Source organism: Anomalospiza imberbis, chromosome 1 (assembly GCF_031753505.1).
Source record: "Anomalospiza imberbis isolate Cuckoo-Finch-1a 21T00152 chromosome 1, ASM3175350v1, whole genome shotgun sequence".
In the NCBI taxonomy this organism is placed as follows: Eukaryota; Metazoa; Chordata; class Aves; order Passeriformes; family Viduidae; genus Anomalospiza; species Anomalospiza imberbis.
This window is the reverse complement of record NC_089681.1, coordinates 134,859,843-134,878,882: the sequence shown is the minus strand read 5'-3', so window position 1 is coordinate 134,878,882 and position 19,040 is coordinate 134,859,843. Positions and strand designations below refer to the sequence as shown.

Below are 19,040 nucleotides of genomic sequence, written 5' to 3'. Positions count from 1 at the left end.
TCCCCATATCGCTCTCCCAGTTGTGCAGGTGCGCACAGAGGTTATGGCAAAAGCACAATTTGATACTCAAAAAGAGAATTTCTAGGATACCATACTGTGGTTACCAATACATTGACTTGAAGCTCAGACACACCGTCATTTCCCTTGCCGTACCACAGAGCATCAAACACATTCTTAACATTATTTTCCCTTATTTTATACATATATGTTTAATGCACAGTTGTGTATGAATCCAGTCCCTACAGTGATCCAAATGTTTTACCTCAAGGTATTTTACATGTCTCAGTATGTCCTTTTATATCCCTGACTAAGTATAAGCTTAATTCATACCATATCCTAAAACGCCCATGGGGAGAACAAAGAATACCTAGTTCACTTTTTACTGAATGTAAAACAGATCCATAAAATTCTAAGCTAACCACAAAACAAATGTAATGGTAATGTCAAAAAGTAATGTTTGATTGCTTCACCTTGCCTGTAAGTCAATGTGCATGCTGAAGATGGATCATGCAAACAAGCAGAGAGGAGAGTTTGCAGACCAAATCCTACACAGTCTACTCTTCTGGGCATAATTTCTTCAGCTATCTGGATGCTACCCTGAGTATTTGTTTTCACAATTTAAAATACTAGCACTCTTACTACACTCTTAGACAACACTGTTGCCTACGGACCAATAAAACAATTGTTGATAAGATCTTTGCTTTGAAGTAATTAAAGTCACTTACTGTTTCTTAAGGAAATCCCTTGAATGGCTACAGCAGTGAGATGAACAGTTGGTTCCACTTCTTCTAATAAAGCACTTTTTGCTTTCAGTCTTGAATATCAATCCTTGGTCTATGGTATAATATTTTGTATATCCATGTCTTCTGCAAAAAGGTTTTGAAACAGGAAAAATTTTCCTTTTTCCCTCTGCTCACACCAGGCCATCTTGCTTTATCCGGTCATCTAAGTAATGCTGTTTCAATAGACTGAAGTACTTTTCCACATGACAAGCCTGCAATTTCTCCTCCCCTTCGAAATTAGTCACTAAATAACCTCCTTGGCATGTCACCCTTTCACAAACTGTGCAACACTGTGTGATTCAGTCGCTCAATCATTTTTTAATGTGTGCCTATAAGATGCGTAGAAAGAGACTAACATATTGGAGTGAACCACAACAGAGACTCACAGAGGGGAAAGCCATAAATAAAATAGTGAGTAACCTCTGCTTCAGTAACACAGTGCATTTCAAAGGCAACACTATGAGACCTATACATATTCATTCCCCAACAGGTGAAGACCTCCAACTATTTAGCAAACCCAGTAGACAGAATTCTATAAAAAAAATCAGCAAAATAAACCTTAGAAGCTTTTCACCTCCTCAGATTGGTAGTGCCACTGTAGAAGGAAGCACAAGCTCCTCCCGTGGAAGAGCTGTCTACTCATTAACCAGGCACCTGAGCCACTTGGATAACCCGAACTTCGGGGTCCCCATAAATCAATTCCATAGTTATCTCTGCAGCCATTATGATTAGTTGTTGGGTTTGATTTGTTTTGTTGTTTTTTTGGGTTTTTTAAAGAGGAAACAATATAAAAGGTACATACATTTTCAAAAATTAGAACAGAAAGGATGCTTCAAAGGATGCTTCTATCCCCTCACACAAAAAGACCATTAGAATATAGAAATTGTCTCCTTAAAAAGACAACATTTACAGCCTAAAAGAGATAACACTTAAATATCATAAGGGAAAATCTCATGACACAAACACTTCCCAGTCCTGCAGTTATCTTCTGCTCTGGGGGTGGTTTCTTTTGCTCTTGGTTTGGATTTTTGTCTAATTTTGCTTTTGTGCAAGTAAAAAATTGCCTATATCATCATAAATGGCATTCAAAGGAATAAAAATACAATTTAAGCATGTGATCATGAGCTCTACAGAATCAGCCCTAATGGGACATTACAGGAGCAGCATTTCTGTTTCATAGTACTGCTCTCAGTCTCAGCCACTAGTGAAGGAGGCATCATTCATTTCTGTTATGAAACAACAATTTGACACTAAGCATTTAAGTAACAGGTGAAAGATCAGAGCAGATCTGGTAGCGAAAACTAAAAATCCAGATGTTCCACCCCTTACTACCCCCAGCCCAGCATCAGAGAAGTCTTCCAGCTTTCTAGACAGCTGCTGTGAATTCTGATTTGTAATGTATGCCATAAATTTGTATGCCATTATTGATCTTGACTAGAACTTTACAAAATTTATATGCAGTGTAATATGAACAGTTTTCTCAGAAATGTAAAAAAAATTAATTTTGTCTTAAATGCTTACTTTTCAGTTTCCACATAAAATATTTTAAAACTTTTTTTTATTAAATATTTGCACTAGCACTATAATAAAGTATTATTATGGCACAGAAACAATATTAAAGCTATTTATTTTTATTTCAAATTTAATCAGTCAAGGCTTGTTTCTTGCAGTGTAGGGGTAAAGCAGTATTTACCATTCAGGCATCTGGTTTATATTTGGCAGGTTTAACTAACCAGTCAAGCATCCCCTTTTAATGAATGGATGTATATACTTGACCTAGTTAAAAAGCTGCTTAGGTTGGCAGACCAACCAGACTCAGAAACATCAAGAGTAAAAAAAAACAAGCAAATTATCCTAAAACACTTTATTGCCACATGTGCTTTTCAGTAGTTGCAGAGAATATTCTTCTATCTGTGTTTTCCTTACAGGCTAACAAACCTGAAGTGAAAAATTATTATGCTAACATGCAGGATAACAAAGATGTATTTTGCTAAGATTCCCTGCAATGAATTGCAAGCTGGTAGGCTGCACATTTTCCATAATTGGACTCTAGCATGACAAAGTATATCCCAGAACATCAGACAGGGACATAACTAGCTCTCCATACACATGACATGATATTCATGTATGTCTGATGCATACAAAAATATTTACATTAGATGAATTAATCTGCTTTTAATTTTAGAATATATCAGGCACACCGTCATAAGTACTGCAGTTATATCATTACCAAGGCTGTAATTTAATTTGTAGGTTCTAACAATGCATACAAACAATTCAAGCATCACTTTCCATTTCAATTACTTTATCAGAGCCCTCAAGCATTTTCTAGCTTGCCATGTATTATCCCATGTACAATTACTTGCCATGTATTTTTTTATAAAGTACTGTACAGAACAAGAACTTCTTTTTAGTTCAAGCCCCTTTGTAAACCAAGGGCATGCCCCTAAGAGGCGCAATACCCTATGCTTCACTGAGACCAAGCCTGGAAGTTTAGTTTAATTTCAGACTTTAAAACCAATGTTAATCCCTATACTAATGATAGGCTCAAGTCGCCACAGACCTGTAATGCCAGTCACCCTTCTTTCTTCTAAATCATTAACAGTGTTGGTCTGTTGAACCTTTCCATCAATTTGCTCATCATATCAATTTTTTTTCTTTTTTCCCTCATTTTGAAGCAGAAAAAACGATAGAGGCTAAATATCAGTAGAACACTCAATTATCAAGCTAGAGAATATTTTGAAGTCTGCTGTGGGGCATACACATGTGGCATAGACATAACTTATTGCTTAACTGTTGATCAAAGTTCTTTCTGCTCCTGATAACAGCTCTTTTGGTTCCTATTCCTTTAATACTACTTTATTGGAAGGAAATAATGAAGTAGTAATGCCTTATAGTGCTGTAAACAACAGTTTCCTTGACAGAAAATAGGGAAGCACTTCTGGTGATTGCTGGTCACTAACTCAAGACTTGGTTTTGTTCTCAGCACTCCAGAACGAAGTTCATGATGGAGTCAATGGGGTTTTGCTTAAATTCAACAAGTTAGTTCAGTCCAGCAGAATCCAAATGGAAAGACAGTTTGCTGTTGACAGCTTTTAGAGCTGAATTACAACGAAAACATATTTTCTCCTGTATTTAGGGCTTTGGGTTTAGGATTTTGGGTGTGGATTTGGGTTTTGAGATTTGGGTTTTTTTTTGCCAAGGAAGGTCTCACGCCACCTCACCAGTCCTATCACCCATCCAGCTCTAATTTTGATCCAAGAAACCAACAGTGTGAGATAACAAAGACCAATCTGTGGAGCTGTCTGCAGGATGTCCTAACTCTGCTGGCCCTGATACACAAGACTCATGAAGGCAGCTGGGGAACTGCCATCAGCATCTTTCTTCTCTCTGCTTAGAGTGGCACCATGACAAGGTCAATTTCTTCTTTGAAAGGAGAGTGACGCTTAGCTTTGCCTCCAAACACTCAGTAGAGAAGAAAAAAAATTTTCTTACCTCATCCTGATCCTAGTCTCAGTTCTTTCCCCATGGCAAAAACAAGGGAGCAGAACACAGCCCCCAAGTTGCTGTCCTTCACAAAGTCACCCAAGTGACACACACCAACATCCAGCCAGGCTGTGCTGCTGCCACTGCACTCCACTCTGCTCTCCACGACCCTGAAAAACTCTTTCTAATTTGCCTTGACTTTTTCACGTCAGCTCTCCAGCCCACTGCCCATGTTTATACCGACAAGGATGTGTGTGGTGTTTCCTTGAAGACTGAGAATCCTACAGAAGCTCTTTGAATTTGAGAGGCCAAGCTAAACAAACAGGGAGTGAACAGAACAGTTCTGGCTGCCTAACACATACTGGATTTGAGATTATGTACAAACCACACTATCTTCTCCTAAATATGCATACTGCTTGTACTCCCTCTGTTTACCAATTCCAAAGGCATGCAGTGAAACAGATATGCCTTGGAGTAAACACAAGTACCATAAAATTATTGTATACTTATTTCAAACTCCCTAGTTCTTACAACATACATGCCAACAAACAAACAAAAAGCCCTCTCAGCCCACAGAGCACCTTACTACTGGATGGAATGCGCCACTATAAAGGGGACAGGGAGCTCTACAGCTTCACTGCTGGCAAAGCAGCACTCTCACTAGAACACCTGGAGCTTGCAGTGTGGACCAACCTGTGCACAAAGCCTTTGAACCAACCCACAGATGGGCATCTGAGCTCCCAAGAGAACAGTTTTGTCTTATAACCTGTGTATTAACATTATGTATACACACATGCATATATGTTTTGCATAAAAGCAGTAAATTTTTGGCCTATCCTTTGGTGATGGCAAATATAATCAGTATAATCAGTATAATCAATATAATCAGTATAATCTGAAATGTTTGATTTTTAGGGATTAAAAAAGTTTTAGGCAAACAAATAAAAGTGGGAAGTCATCTGCTGGAAACTCTGTAAGCCTCTCAAAAAATTTTTTTTAAGTTTACTAGAGCAAATATAGCCAACTCTCATTGGAGTTGCATGAAGAAGGTTCTGCAAAACTGAACTATTACGTCAGGTCTGCAGTCTGTCTCTCAACCCTGTAATTCAAACCTCATGCTTCCCCCTTGTTTCTGTCCTGATTTAAGCAAGGACATTTTCCTACCAATAGGAAAGTAACACAGCATGTATCGCAGACATATATGCATTAAGCACCTCTCAAAAAGTCAAGAAGTAATATTAATTGCTCTGGATTGAGGATTTGTCTCACCTAATGTTTCATTAAAAGAAAGTCAGCCAGACATTCTCCAGAGTCAGTTCCCCTGAAGCTGGGTGGGACAAGCTGCCCTTTTGCATTCCCAACCTCTCACCACTGACTGCAGTGGGCAGCAATTTCTACACTGATCTTATAAGGAATAGATTTGTTAAAAAATTCTTCATAGTGAGCCTGCCCATATGTCTTTTCATTTAGCTCACTTTCTGTTCTGTTTCTCATCCTACTTTTTTCCTTTTTTTTTTTTTTCTTCTTTATGAGAAAGCTGAGATCCTAGGACAACGACGGCTTCATTCCATCGGCTGCGTGCTGGTCCATGCAATGCACATTGCTGTGATCTGCCTTGGAAAACCCAACTCCACCTGTGGTTCCTGTTTTATTGAACTAAAAATTAAGCATCTCTCTCCCAAAGCTGACAATAAACATTATTTATTTCTTAGCAGAGCAATATGGAAAGATCTTTATTTTCCTCTTCCTCTGTCCTACCATTCCTACACTTATTTATGCTTAAACTTTCTAACTTTTTAAATGCAGAGAACTGAGTTTGTAGCATGAAGTGTTCCCTTCTTGGTTCATAGGTAATCCAGAAATATTAATAAAAATAAGCAAGTTATGTGTTGCAGATATTTTAGTAACACTTAACTCATGACTTGAACTGATGACCTTAAAGATCTTTTCTAACCTAAATGACTCTGTGATTCCATGAAACAGGGAAGAGAGACAGGAGGTAAAGAAGTATTATGTGGAAAGGTAATAGGAAATTCCCAGTGTAGAAGTATAGAAGAAAGGAAAAAGAGCAAAACAAAAAGGGAATGAGACAGTGTGAGGATAGTAAATAGGAGTTTGTGAAAGATGAAAGAGAGTAATATTGGAGATGGAGTGCTGAAAAATTAATAGGGAAACAAGAAAGGGATAATAAATAAAAAAGGAAACAAAAAAAAGACTTAAGCTGGGAAAAAAGGAATTAATGAGAAAAAGAGGAGTTAAAGAGACTAGCATATGAAGAAAAGTCAACAAAAATTCAATGAAAGAAAGAGAAAAACAGAGTAAGTGGAAAAACACAAATTAATGCAACTTTTCTTCAATGCTAGAAGATTTTGCATTAGTTCTTGTGATTACAATGCTAATACTAGCCTAGCATAGTAGGCATGGTAGGGAGAGGGACAGAATAAGAAAGGAGAAGAGGGACAAGAAAGACGAATATCTAACATAAATTTATATAATTTTGTTTAATCTTCTGAGGTTTCATGGGCTTTTTGGCAGATGTGGTCAGAACATGAGGGTAGTTTTTAGGAAAGAAGTGAGCAGAGCACTTCAGGTAACTGCCAGCTGGAGTGACCCACAAATGCTCGAGGACATGGGCAAAGAAGGCAAGACCATCAACTGGCCTTTGCAATCCACTCTCATATTCAAAACAAAGATATTTCAGATGCACTTTAAAGCTATAAATGGCTTTTGAAACCCAGCACTTAATTCAGCAATTACCACTGGAGAGGTAGTTAAGGTTCCAAACAGCTTCATCTCCCTCAGACAATGCAAGAAATAACAGCTCTCTACAAGTGAGGCGTTAATGCAGCATCTCTGAGACGGCCCATGCAGTGGGACTGCATGCTGAGCTGGCTGCTGCCCTCTGTACATATCTGCTCGTTAGTGGGGGACAACAGAAGTTCTGGTTTCACTGAACCATCACCAAGCTCTGACAAGTGATGGGACATGTCAGCTACATGCACAGGTGCATGCAGCCCTTACTTCTCAGAGAATTTTTTCCTTTATCAATTCCATCGTGTTATCAATCCCCTGACCGCAACAGATTTATGGCCCCAAGAACACCTGCACATCAGGAGCTCTTTGGCCATCATAATGTTCAATGGCCCTTCCCATTCCTAAACTGAGGTCACCTTTTTTTCAGGTTTAAAACAAGAAGCAAAGAAAGAAATAAGAGGAAAGCAGTATCACTCTTCTTCCCATAAAATGGTGAGCTTACAACATGCCTCATCTTAAACACAGCTCAAGGAATGGACTCTGTATTTGGACTAGCCTGGTTGTACCTGTACTGAACCTGCTGTCGCAGATTAAGTGTCAGTGAGAAAACCTTGACAACACACTGGCTGAACTTTGCTTGGAAGGGAATGAAGCATAAGGCCACTTGGAGCCTGACCCAGAGCCATCCCATGAGAGCTTCCAGTCTAGCCACACTTTAGGCAAAGCGAGCAAAAAGATGGATGAGATGCAGCACATTTTGCATTTGGCCTGTTTGAAATCACAGTGCCTCTGTGTGGAAGTTTATTTCCCCAGCAGCATTTCATCATTTGAGCTATCTCCCTTCTACCAGTCTGCACGTCTTTACTCCTGATTGGCAAGACAAACTCCCAGATCACTTAACAGGCACTCATTTATGCCTATTTATGTATTTAATTTCCTATGAAGAAATGAAATGTGAGAGTTAAAAAAAGATGTTTAGATTATCCAATTAAGCAGAGAAAAGTTAATAAATTTCTCATGCTTTATTTTCCTATGCTTCCTTTGTGTGCTATGCAGACAGAATGGTGAGAACACTAAGAAACCTCTTGGCATTTCAGCCAAGATTTTTCAGGGTGTTATCACAAATGACAAAAATATAAACACACTAAAACATAACACATTTCAATCCTAAAAAGGTCGGATTTGCATAATTACATCATTGGCTTGCCAATATCCACATTTATCTCATCAGTATAGCATGGCCCACCCATCCCATAAGCTATTCAGATTGTTTGGATTGAATGTATAAAAGCTGTTACTGATCTATTTTTCTAAAGTTAACATTATAACAACCCTCATAACTAGTGCTGCATTCAAACCAATGGTTGCCTTTGCTTTCAAACCAATTGCTCCTTTCTTCTGATTTTCCAAGGATGCTTTTTATGGCAGAATTTTCTGAGAACAAACAGAGTCATATAATTCATGAAAATGCAGAAAGCATTTCGTCCTCCCTCCCCATTTGCTTTGAAGAAATGAAGGACACCGTGTACATAACATAGACAACCACCACTAATGCAGGGAGCCAAACCCTTCAGACCAATCCCTACTTCAGCATTTCCTTAGGGCACCACAGAACTGATGGGGTCATCTCTTTTTTTTTCCAAAAAAGGAATAGTTTCAAAGATGTAAAGTTCTGGTAGAGATCAGCATTTTTATTTGGTTTAAATACGCTCTATATCAGATTTCTGCTATTTAAAAGAAAAATACTTTTAGTAACTGCACTCATAAATCAAAATAAATGGATGGCTTTCTGACTCCCTGTACTAATTCAGCTCTTATTTTTGTTCCATATTTGTATCACTTCTCATTGCACTGAAGACAACTAAAACTGAACAACTTGATAAATGAACATAAAGAAAGTGTAACCCTTGATCTCATCTTACATTACCAAACAACTGAGTCAAAATACATTTCCTATTACAGGTTTACAAAATGGGTCAGAATGTAAATAATATAGAAATATTATAAAACAGAGCTGATAGTCAAAAGACATAGGCAGCATGTTTACATCTGTTTCTTCCAATATAAGGACTCAGAAAAATCAGAAAAAATAAGTTGCTGTGCTGAGTTTTGTAGTCAGCACTATTGGCAAGAGAAATGGTAACGAAAAATCTTACATTCAACTGGATTTTGCAATGCAAGTGTCCAAGCCACACCACAGCTCACAGCCATAAGGTCAAACAGCATTTGCAGTTTTATGTCTTGAAATTACAGAAGTGCTATCAGTGCATCAACTAAGAGTCTTAGACCACAAACTTCTTCCTACACTGTTTGAATCCTACATTTTCTTTCCCTTTTACTTCCTTCTATCCCAAAAATATCCAAGTTGGTCAGCATGGCTGAAGTAAACAATCTAGTTTACCCAAAGGTCAAGCTATCTATAGCAAATATTAAGTGATACAGGGACTAGGCCTTTACCCAACACACCCACTCAGTCTTTTCACTTAGTCACATGGAGTTCAAATTTGCAATGATGTAAGAAAGACATATATTCAGACAAAAAATTATTTCAGCATCACATCATTTCTCATGGAGTCATATAGCGTGCTGATATCTGCAACTGTCTTGCTTTTGCCAGCTGAGGCTTTTTTTAACCCCAGATCTTAACCTGTATCCAAGGAAAGATATTTTTACTCCTCATATTTTCAGAAGAGTGATTAGTTTTCCAGAGCCCTTATTAGAAAAAGTACAATCCAACATGGAGAAGAATCAAGATCCTCAGATATATAACTCTGTTCCCTTAAATATCAGGTAATGGTTTACTCCTCTTTGTTAAAAGGAAGATAGGGACATAATTAATTCTCTTTAGTATTCATAAGGCTAATGACTAATAATATACTGAAGTAAAAACTCAGTGGAATGCAGAGAATCTGGGACACAATCATGAGCTAACACATTCTGGATTTGTGAAAAACTTACTGGAAAATCTAAGGTCCCGCATGACAAGAAGAATGGCTTTTTTGAAGAAGAAATATTGTTGCTAACTTCACTTGATTCTGGGAACTGTGGTAGCAAAATGCCCACCTTCAAAAAGTGATTTTTAACCCCTGGTCAAGTAACAGCTCATATGGAAAGCTACCTGGAAGTCATAAAACTTGACTGGACTTTGACTTGCATGACTCCTGCAATTCAGATAAGCTACCTGGTTTACAAAGGAGGTAAAGAAGGACCTCCCCTCCTCCTAAGGGAGGTCACAGCCATGAGCATTTTTATCATCTATCAGTGTGTTCATGGAGTTCCAGCAACATCTGACTCTGTCAAGTATTTAGGAATTTCAAGTAAGCAGTCAAATTAGTGCAAACTGTTCCACTAAAAGCAAGGAAAGCAGGGGAAAAAAAAAGAGCAAAGCTTCTAAAGAATTGGCACAAGGAAACTTTATGTAAAAAGAGGTGGAGTAAGAATAAAACCAGAAACTAGAAGACAATAAAAAATAGACTCAAATCCAATCCTTATGTTTTTATTCAGGGCAAGCTCTCACTGAAGGCAGCAAAATATTTGCCTGAGAACCTCAGATGTACAAGAGATAAAATTTCTAGTTTTAATGAAGGGCTGGAAAGACCTTCACCCAAAAGAGGTAATATGTTGTCTGTGGGTAACTTCATCAGCTGCAAGGTAAGCTCTCAGCAAACCTCAACATGAAAGGCAGACCAGCTTGAATACAGGCATGTTAGTGGGAAATAAAGAACCCTCCCCCTAAAAATTCCACTCTCTAGAAGTTTCCAGGTAACTGGTTTGTGATATCTACCATATGACACTCCTCTCAGACTAACTGCGAGTTCATTGTGTGGGTGTGGCAAACTCACGTTCCTTGAGCGGTTTTATATCAAGAATATGACACTTTCTTTCAATGGCAGTTTCACATAAACTTAAAATCCATCCTCATTATTTGAAAATTAAAGAAATCCTAAAAAGTATCTTTTAAAATGTTGGTGTAGTAATAGTATCTACAAGGTTTTATTCCTCATGCACACATATACTCCCTATACATACATAAAATACTATTCCTAATGTTTGTGAAATAAATAAAATACACCCAAGCATAAAACCACCATATTAAAAAAGTCACAGTGCAGTATTCGTCCAACTGTTACACAGGATCTGTATCTTCAAACAAAACAGCTTTGGGCTAGAAAACATTTGAGATTAATATACTGTTTTATGTGTAGCTAAAATAAAAATAATTTTTTTTCCTTATACTTCTATCATTTTTCTCACTAATTTAGGCATTGCACAGCAGTAGGTATTGTGTTTCAAAGGACACATGAATGAAAGAGAACAGGTACATTTACAGTCTTTCATCACAGACTGATTTGATTCAGGTACTCCTTAATATCTGCAGGTCTGTAGTTGCATAAATAATTGGTAACTACTGAAAACCCACTCAAAGCAATAGCAGTAAAATCCATATCAGTAAAAAGAAAATCCAGAACATCAGAGACTTCTTTTATAAATTTTGTTCATATCTCAGCAAGATTTGTAACAGCAAGTAGGAAAATAACTGTTCATGTCCAATATGTAAGTTTGAAAAGAGATATAAAATCTAAGAGCAGAGGTTGGTGGTTTAAAGAGCAATTAAATATTTATTTTCTCACACAGCTGAAGGAAGAAGAAGCAGTTTTCATTGTTCTGACTGAAATTCCCAGTTAATCTGAAAATATATTTTAGTTTGGAAAATAAAAAAAAAAGAAAAAAGGAATTATATATCCTTCATTATTTATAAGCATCATCTTACCTTACATCTCTTGGTGAGTTCTGTTTCTAGATGACTTTGGCAGGTATTTTAATTCAGAATTAGTTTCAGCAATACGTGCCATTACATCTGCTCTTCAAAATAAACTGCTTTTTCTCTTTTCGTCAGACAAAGTATGTGGCCTAAAAGAGCTGCAGCGTCTCTGCTCGAGAGATTTCAGGGACACTCAAAGGATTTCTTTCCACTGTATGAAAGTTAAATCTGAGTAAGGAAGGCATTTTTCCTGTCCCGGAAATCAGCATAACCAAAACCAATGCTGAGCTAATGAGAAATGTTTCTTCCATGTGTTCTGTTTGGCAGACACCGCAAGTCATATCAAGGAAACACGTGATGTTTATAAATACAATATGGCTTATGTTGTCATAACCTCTCAATGACAAAAAGAGCATTAGAAAAAGCAGACAGCAAAACAGCAGGAGAGATGAGATTTGTATCATTTGGAAGGTCTCTATCATATAATAGAGGTATTAGAAATTGCCTTTTCATTTTGTTTTTTTTTCCTTTTTTCCCAAAAGGAAAAAAAGTATTATAGTAATAGGATCAGTAAGGTAAACACAAGGAAACTTATATAAATGCTGCCCTATAGGCATCCTAGCACTTAAATGCATACACCCAATTTATTGCTTGAATTATTTTCCAATAAATACTTTTGTTCTAAATACCTCTATGTAATGAAAAGAGCTCTTTTTTTTCAGCTGTAGTATGCAATGTAAAGATATAACTGTGGCAGTATTTGCAACTTTTATGTTTAGTGATGTTAAGATCATAAGCTATCCAATGAAGAGAAGCTGAAGATGCTGGATGTATGTTTACAGGTACCTTAAGAATACAGAAGAATTACTCTGCTTTTATTATTTCTCTATCATTTCTGCAAAGCAGCACTGAATTTCTTGGGCAGTTGTTTGAGGGTTTCTAGTAATTGTAGGGTATTTTTAAATTCACACATTGCATCTAGCTCTAGAGAGTTAAAAGGTTGGCAGCCTACTAACCAATCCCTTTCAGGGGAAAAATGAAAAGTTGGAGGTGTGCAACTTCAATAATAAAAGCCATTTAGCACAAGTTTACACAACTTAACAAATGTCTATCTCATTTTCCTATACAACTCATTTTAACTCCTCTCCTCTCACCCTAGCAGCCAAACCCCCCATTGCTGTCAGGAATATTATCATTTTTTGCTACTCTAACTCCCACAAAATGTGGGATTTCCCGGTACTCTGAACTGCCCCAACCCAGCTCTGACTCAACCTGCCCTAATTGCCCTTTCTTGGAGAAATAGTCTTAAAAAAAAATCCAAAACACCTCAAAGCATACCTCAATACAACAACAGCCACAACAAGCATTCTTTGGATATTCTGACCTCACCCAGTAGAGATCTTATGCAAGACAGATAATTAAGTAAAACCATGGTAGGTCTAGGACACTTCAAAATAACGTGTACCTCACAGATTTTAGGGCAGGTGGATGCGAAGAAGAAGACTGCCAAGCAAAATAGCCACTAGTTTTTATGAAGTAAAACTCCTTCCCAGTTCTCAAAATTGGCTGGTAGGTGAAGCCCAAAACAAACCACTGCATAAGCCAACATTATTAGTATCCAGCTGTACCACCAGAAACACTGAGTAGTTTCTGTAACAGAGGGGGAGATTGTAACTTCAGTTTCTTTAGCCTTTAGCCACTCCAGGAAAGGAGGGTGTAGAGAATGAGGATAGAAAAGATGCTGTGCACATTAAGTGGGGGAATCTCTTCAGCTCAACAGCCCAGGATGGAAGGAGCTGTGTCCATTCACTCAGCACCACATAAAAGCCCACAGTCAGTTCCTTACAGCCATGTCCTGGCAATCAGCCTATGCACCATGGCTGAGTGAGTGCCAGCCTGGGCCCTTCCCCTTCCAACCCATGCAAATCACAAATGGCAATTCTACAGGCACAGAGCAGCATGGCTGGGTACATGCATTTACACTGGAATTCAGAACAATGCCGGGGGGGGAAATAGACCATCTAAACATTTGTTCATAAGACAGTGTTTTGTCAGAAGAAAGTACTGTGGCACAGACAGCTACAAAGTGCTGGTAAATGATACAAGCTCAGGTACAGGAACAAATGAATGAAAGGCAGCAATGTGAAGATATATTAAAAAAAAACAGCGGTTGCAGATTAACATGGTACATTTTGGGAAAGGAAAAGAAAAATAAATTGGAAGAGCACAAGCACAAATATTCAGTAAGACAGCACTTTGTGGCTGCTTCTTGCTTAGCAGCATTCAACATGGCAGACCTGTCAAACAGACCATGCTCTTTGAGATGGAAAGGGCCAAGACCAGTGAGCAAGTGAGGCACTCAGAAGGATTTCAAGAAAAACTTTAATTTAGAGCTTGCTTGGACCCTCAGCCAATTCCCTTTTCTCAAACACAACCCACTCAGAAAAAAGCATGAAACAAAGAAGAGCAGGAAAATCAAAATTAATGGACATGAAAACTGAACGGTTCAATAGAAGATCTGAAAGTTACAGATCCCACTTTCTTCTTGGACATTTTGAGTCTTCTTGTCCATATGGGTAATACTTAATACTTCAAGTGTTACTGCCAATTCTTATACAGGTCTAACATCTGTTTGGTAGTTAAAACAGGTGTTCAATCTGGCAGCTAACACTATTTTCATAGATTATTTTGGGCCAGTTATGTGGAAATTATTATAAAACACGTGAGTGGAAGCCTGAATGTCATCAAACCCAGGGATAAACATTCCAGAGGAACAAGAAGACAAACAGTAGAAAAATCTGTAAAGGCAAAACTTTCCCAATCATCAAGAAAATAAAGCTTTAACTCACAGATGACAGGAGATACAACCAGACTCAGTATCACCATGGAAATATACTTAAAATGACTCATTATATTCTAAATACTGTTTTTCAATAGTCTGATAGTCAGCTGCTTCGCTGTAGGTATTTTGAAACAGTCAAACATGATGCCAAGCACACACTCCCTCCTTTCCACTGTAGTGAATTTTGCACTCATATATCATATGAAATTGATGAGCATCAATTTGCCTAATGCAAAGATATGCAAACATAAAAGGAAAGAGAAGAAGCAAAGGTTTTTCTACAACCTTATGGGTAGTCTTCAATAGCAGTATATAAAATGTACATGTTTTTCACTTAGAGCCCTCACATTTCCCCCTCCTTTACTCTGGTTTGCTAAGGAAAGAGGGACAAATAATCCATCTGGCTATTGGTGGGTTTTTCTCTGCTGAACTAACAACCTGTGAATCCCCAGGCAAATTTCAACCAGATTTAACCAACAAGTAGAAAGACTACTATGCCCCTATAAATTTTGCCAAATTAGTGATTTGACAGAAGATCCTACTGTACTTCTGCCAAACAGAGAAACAGTTGCAGTGTGGGCTCCAGCTTTTTAGACTCCAGAGGATGAACACCGGAGAGTGTCATTACTTCGGGAAGAACCTCAGTTAGGACCTAAATGTTGCTGCATGAGGAAGAACCCAACCAAAAGACACACATCCTGAGAAAAACAGGTTTCAGTATTTTTGAGCTCAAGAAATCATTTGTTTCCATGCTCATAACTTTGAAGAGCAGAAGCTCACATAGATCAAAGGGAAGACTTTTTGCATGTTTCTCCACAAAGCCCCTGTGAACATCCTGGCTCTGACTTCACCTCTCAGACCAGAAAGACAAGAAATCTGCCAATGCAAAGCAAAAGCCAAATGAGAAAATAGCCCTTTTGCTGGATGCACAGAATTTCAAAATGGTGTCTCTGCATTTCTGTTATGTAAAACACAATATTCTGCCATGAAAACACCACTTCTGCAAAGGTCATCACTGTATCGCCATTGTTTTTTAGTTATGGCCAAAAGGTGCTAACTCAGCTATAACCAGGAGATGTTGAGTGTGCATACCTGTTGTACAACATAGGATTTTAAAATAAGCAATTCAAATAATTGCAGTTTTTGCACAGAGATAGCACCTGTGTTCAAAACAACTCGGCTAGGCAGCAAATGCCTGGAAGAGGGCCAAAGAAGTAATTTTTTATTTCAAATATATGTAGTTAACTAAAATAGCACGTTCAAATAAGCCTAGAACACACAAATAAAGCCACAGTATATACCTTCAGCATCCACTGCACATGGAACAAGAGCAGTATAACATAACTTTATAAAGCCACAGTTACAAGCATTAATGTCATAATGCACAGTGACAGTATGTCATGCCTTTGAATATGAATGTGATGTATCAGATACATCCAGTTACTGCCACAGGAATATAACTAGAACTGAAGAATATCAGGATATTACAGAATACACAAAAAACTATCACATCTTCCCTTTGAAGCACATCCATTTCTTTTCTCATGTTGTGTTTGCAGCAGTGTGAAAAATCAAGTAATTAGATTTCTGACCGATCCAAAGGACCATTTTATAATTGAAGTGCATAAATGAGAGGTGGTTGAGAACAGTGCCTGTAAATAAATTATTTCAATCTTTCTAAAATATTGTGGCCTTAAACTGTTGAAACACAAGAAGTACTTACACAAAAGATTAGTAATAAAGCAGAGAGACATGCTCAGAATTGATAATGAAACCAAGTAGCAAATGCACAGTTAAGGAAATCACAGGAAATTTTCTACACAGTTGAATCAGCTTTGGAAGGCACATAAAAGCCACAAAGCAGGCAGGACAGTAGTGGCATTCTCTTCTGGCCCCATGGGGTTAAATTGGTTGTACTGTTTCCTGTGGACAGACCTAGGATGGGTGGGGAGGAGATGAGGTTGTGTAATCTCACCACCACCCCCCACTACTGCAACACCAGCTGCAGGTAACATGGTGGAAGAGGCGTCCCACAGCTGCATCTCCTGCCCTCTTGGCACCAAGGTGGGAGGTAACAGTGCAGCAAAAGACAAACACAGTGAGAGAAAGAAATCAAATGTTCCAAATGCATTCTCTGTAGTTTCCTAATAAAAAAACATTCACCTGAAAATACATATATACTCATCCTTTTTCAGTGCAGGTAGAAAATTTAGGAAAAGACAAAACTATTTTCACCACAATGAGTATTTATCAGAATTTCCTATCCAAAACCATCATTTACAAAGAGTTTCAGTAGACTTGAAGTGAGGTACAGTTGCTTAGCCACTGGAAACCAATCCCTGCTGAAACTCTGCTAGAGTGTACTAACACTACACCATACTGCACTGTAAAGGGTTTGCAAACACAGAATAGGAAGCTGTAAAAACTCTGAGTACTGTCTTTGTCACAAAATACATAATTAAAGGCTATGTTTTGCTTCACATGCTTTACTGCATTTAAACAAAATCAAAAAACCAGTTAATGCCCAGGGCAAATAATTGGAACAAGAAAAGCAGTTAAAACACATTACAACAAGCATTATTTATTCCCTTTTCTGTATATGTGGCATAAGTATATAGCCCGGATTTTATGAATTGCTATGTATATACTACATTTCAGAGTTTAAACATTTAGCAGAAAAGCTGGAGGAAAAAAGAGTAGAAATGCATCATTAGTACTTACCCTTATATCTCCATTTACAGCTCTGGAAGTGTGATTAAATGCATGTGCAGGGTCTTTGTTGTAAACTTTAAGGAAAGATCGGTCTTGAATATTCCTGGAATTAAAGAATCAGCAATGACAACATATGAAAGCAGTTTTATTTACTGTGTTGCCTGAAAGTTTCAGGTAACAGACAAACATAGTAGGTCTGCAGTCCATCTATAAGAAAAACGTATATGCCATAACTAAGACACACACAAACAAACAAAAGCCTACTTTGATTCTCTTTCCCATGGGAAGTATCATTCTTTCACTAGAACTCCACACCCATAAAAATTAGATAGTGTTAAGTTTCTTTCAAGATCCTGCCACAGAGTGAAAACACTTTGAAGACAATAGAACTTCAACATTTACACAGCACTCAAAAAGGATTTAGTTAATATTTACATGTTTTATTGTGCACTCAGCCCACATAAATTTTTACTATTCTAAGAAGCAAGAATATCAAAAGAAGAGCAGTCTTTCTAACTGTAATGAGGAAATTTTGATTATCAGCTTGTTCACAAAGCTGAAAAAAAATCCATAAAAGCTAAAAACTCAGTAGTAGATAAATTCTTCCTCTAAACTTTATCTATAATAAAGACAGTTTTTAAAGGGAAAAAGTATTGTAGAAACAAATTAGCAAAAATTTTGATGAAAGCTTACCCAGAAATAATTTAGATGTAAAGCCTTACAAGAATACTTTTGTTTTATTTGGACTCTACACTTTGTCTTTGATTAGTTAATTTTTTAACTACTACATTTAGGAAAGAGATGACAGTTTTTTATTTTGTTTCAAGACCTACCTTCCATTAATTTTATGGCTTTGACAATTGCCCTGAGCTTTGCTGATTTCTGGTTCAAATTTTATCAGTAGCAAAGCCTCCAATCTACGCTCACTTGCATCCTTTCAAAGCTGCGACTCCTTTCATTTCCCTGTAGTGATCTCTAGAGAATTTACTTACACATGTGACTGAATTCCTTTCCTCCAGGTGCAGCTACAAGTCTAGTGAACTGATCTTAATCACTTAGATTATAATTTAAAAATGAAAGGCAGGATTGTTGGGCAGGTCCAATTTCTTTCTTACAATGTCATATTACAATCAGTGATTGCTTTGAATAGGTAGCTAGTCAGAACTTGTGCTGCTGTTGTAGATGTCAAGCAGTTATTAAAGAAGCCCTGCAGCTTGAGAGACAGATCAGTGTCTTGTGTCTAACAACTGGAGGGCTGATGAGAAGTTTAGTATTTATGAGTGTTTACTTGTAGACTGCATAGGAAAATAGCTACCTCGCGGCAAGTTCAAGTTCTTCAATTATTTACGGTAGCATAAATGGTTTTCCATCTTGCAAATGTGACCTTTTTGCTTTGAGACCTGCACTGGGAGATTCAGTTACCAGCGTCTGCCTCAGACTTGGGACTATGTTCTTCTACATACAAACCAAGCTCTCTCATCTTCTGTTCAAGAAATGGCATATTATTCATTTAAATAAATTTTATCTGCTGTCTTTTCTATCTGATGGCTATGAGATAGTACCTCAAACAACTGGAGTTTTCTAAAAGGCATTTTCCATAAATATTTCTTGTAGAAACATGACACTTTAAAGTAAAACATTGCTGCAAGGCAAAGCACCAAAATACTAGGCATTTGATCTCTGATATGAATGTATTTCACCT

The 19,040-nt window shown here is 37.5% G+C and overlaps 1 protein-coding gene across 23 annotated transcripts in view; it reads right to left on the bottom strand.

Moving 5' to 3' along the window:
- The window catches only part of KIAA1217 (KIAA1217 ortholog), a 230,086-nt gene that overhangs the window by 56,306 nt on the left and 154,740 nt on the right, over nt 1-19,040 (bottom strand). For 21 of the 23 annotated variants that reach the window (XM_068171457.1, XM_068171418.1, XM_068171425.1 and 18 more), the window contains one exon: nt 17,348-17,441. In XM_068171457.1, the coding sequence (XP_068027558.1) occupies nt 17,348-17,441 (94 nt within the window). Of the gene's footprint in view, nt 1-725; nt 1,065-11,793; nt 12,111-17,347; nt 17,442-19,040 lie in introns of those variants that run through there. The other 2 variants (XM_068171544.1, XM_068171552.1) reach the window with 2 other exon arrangements.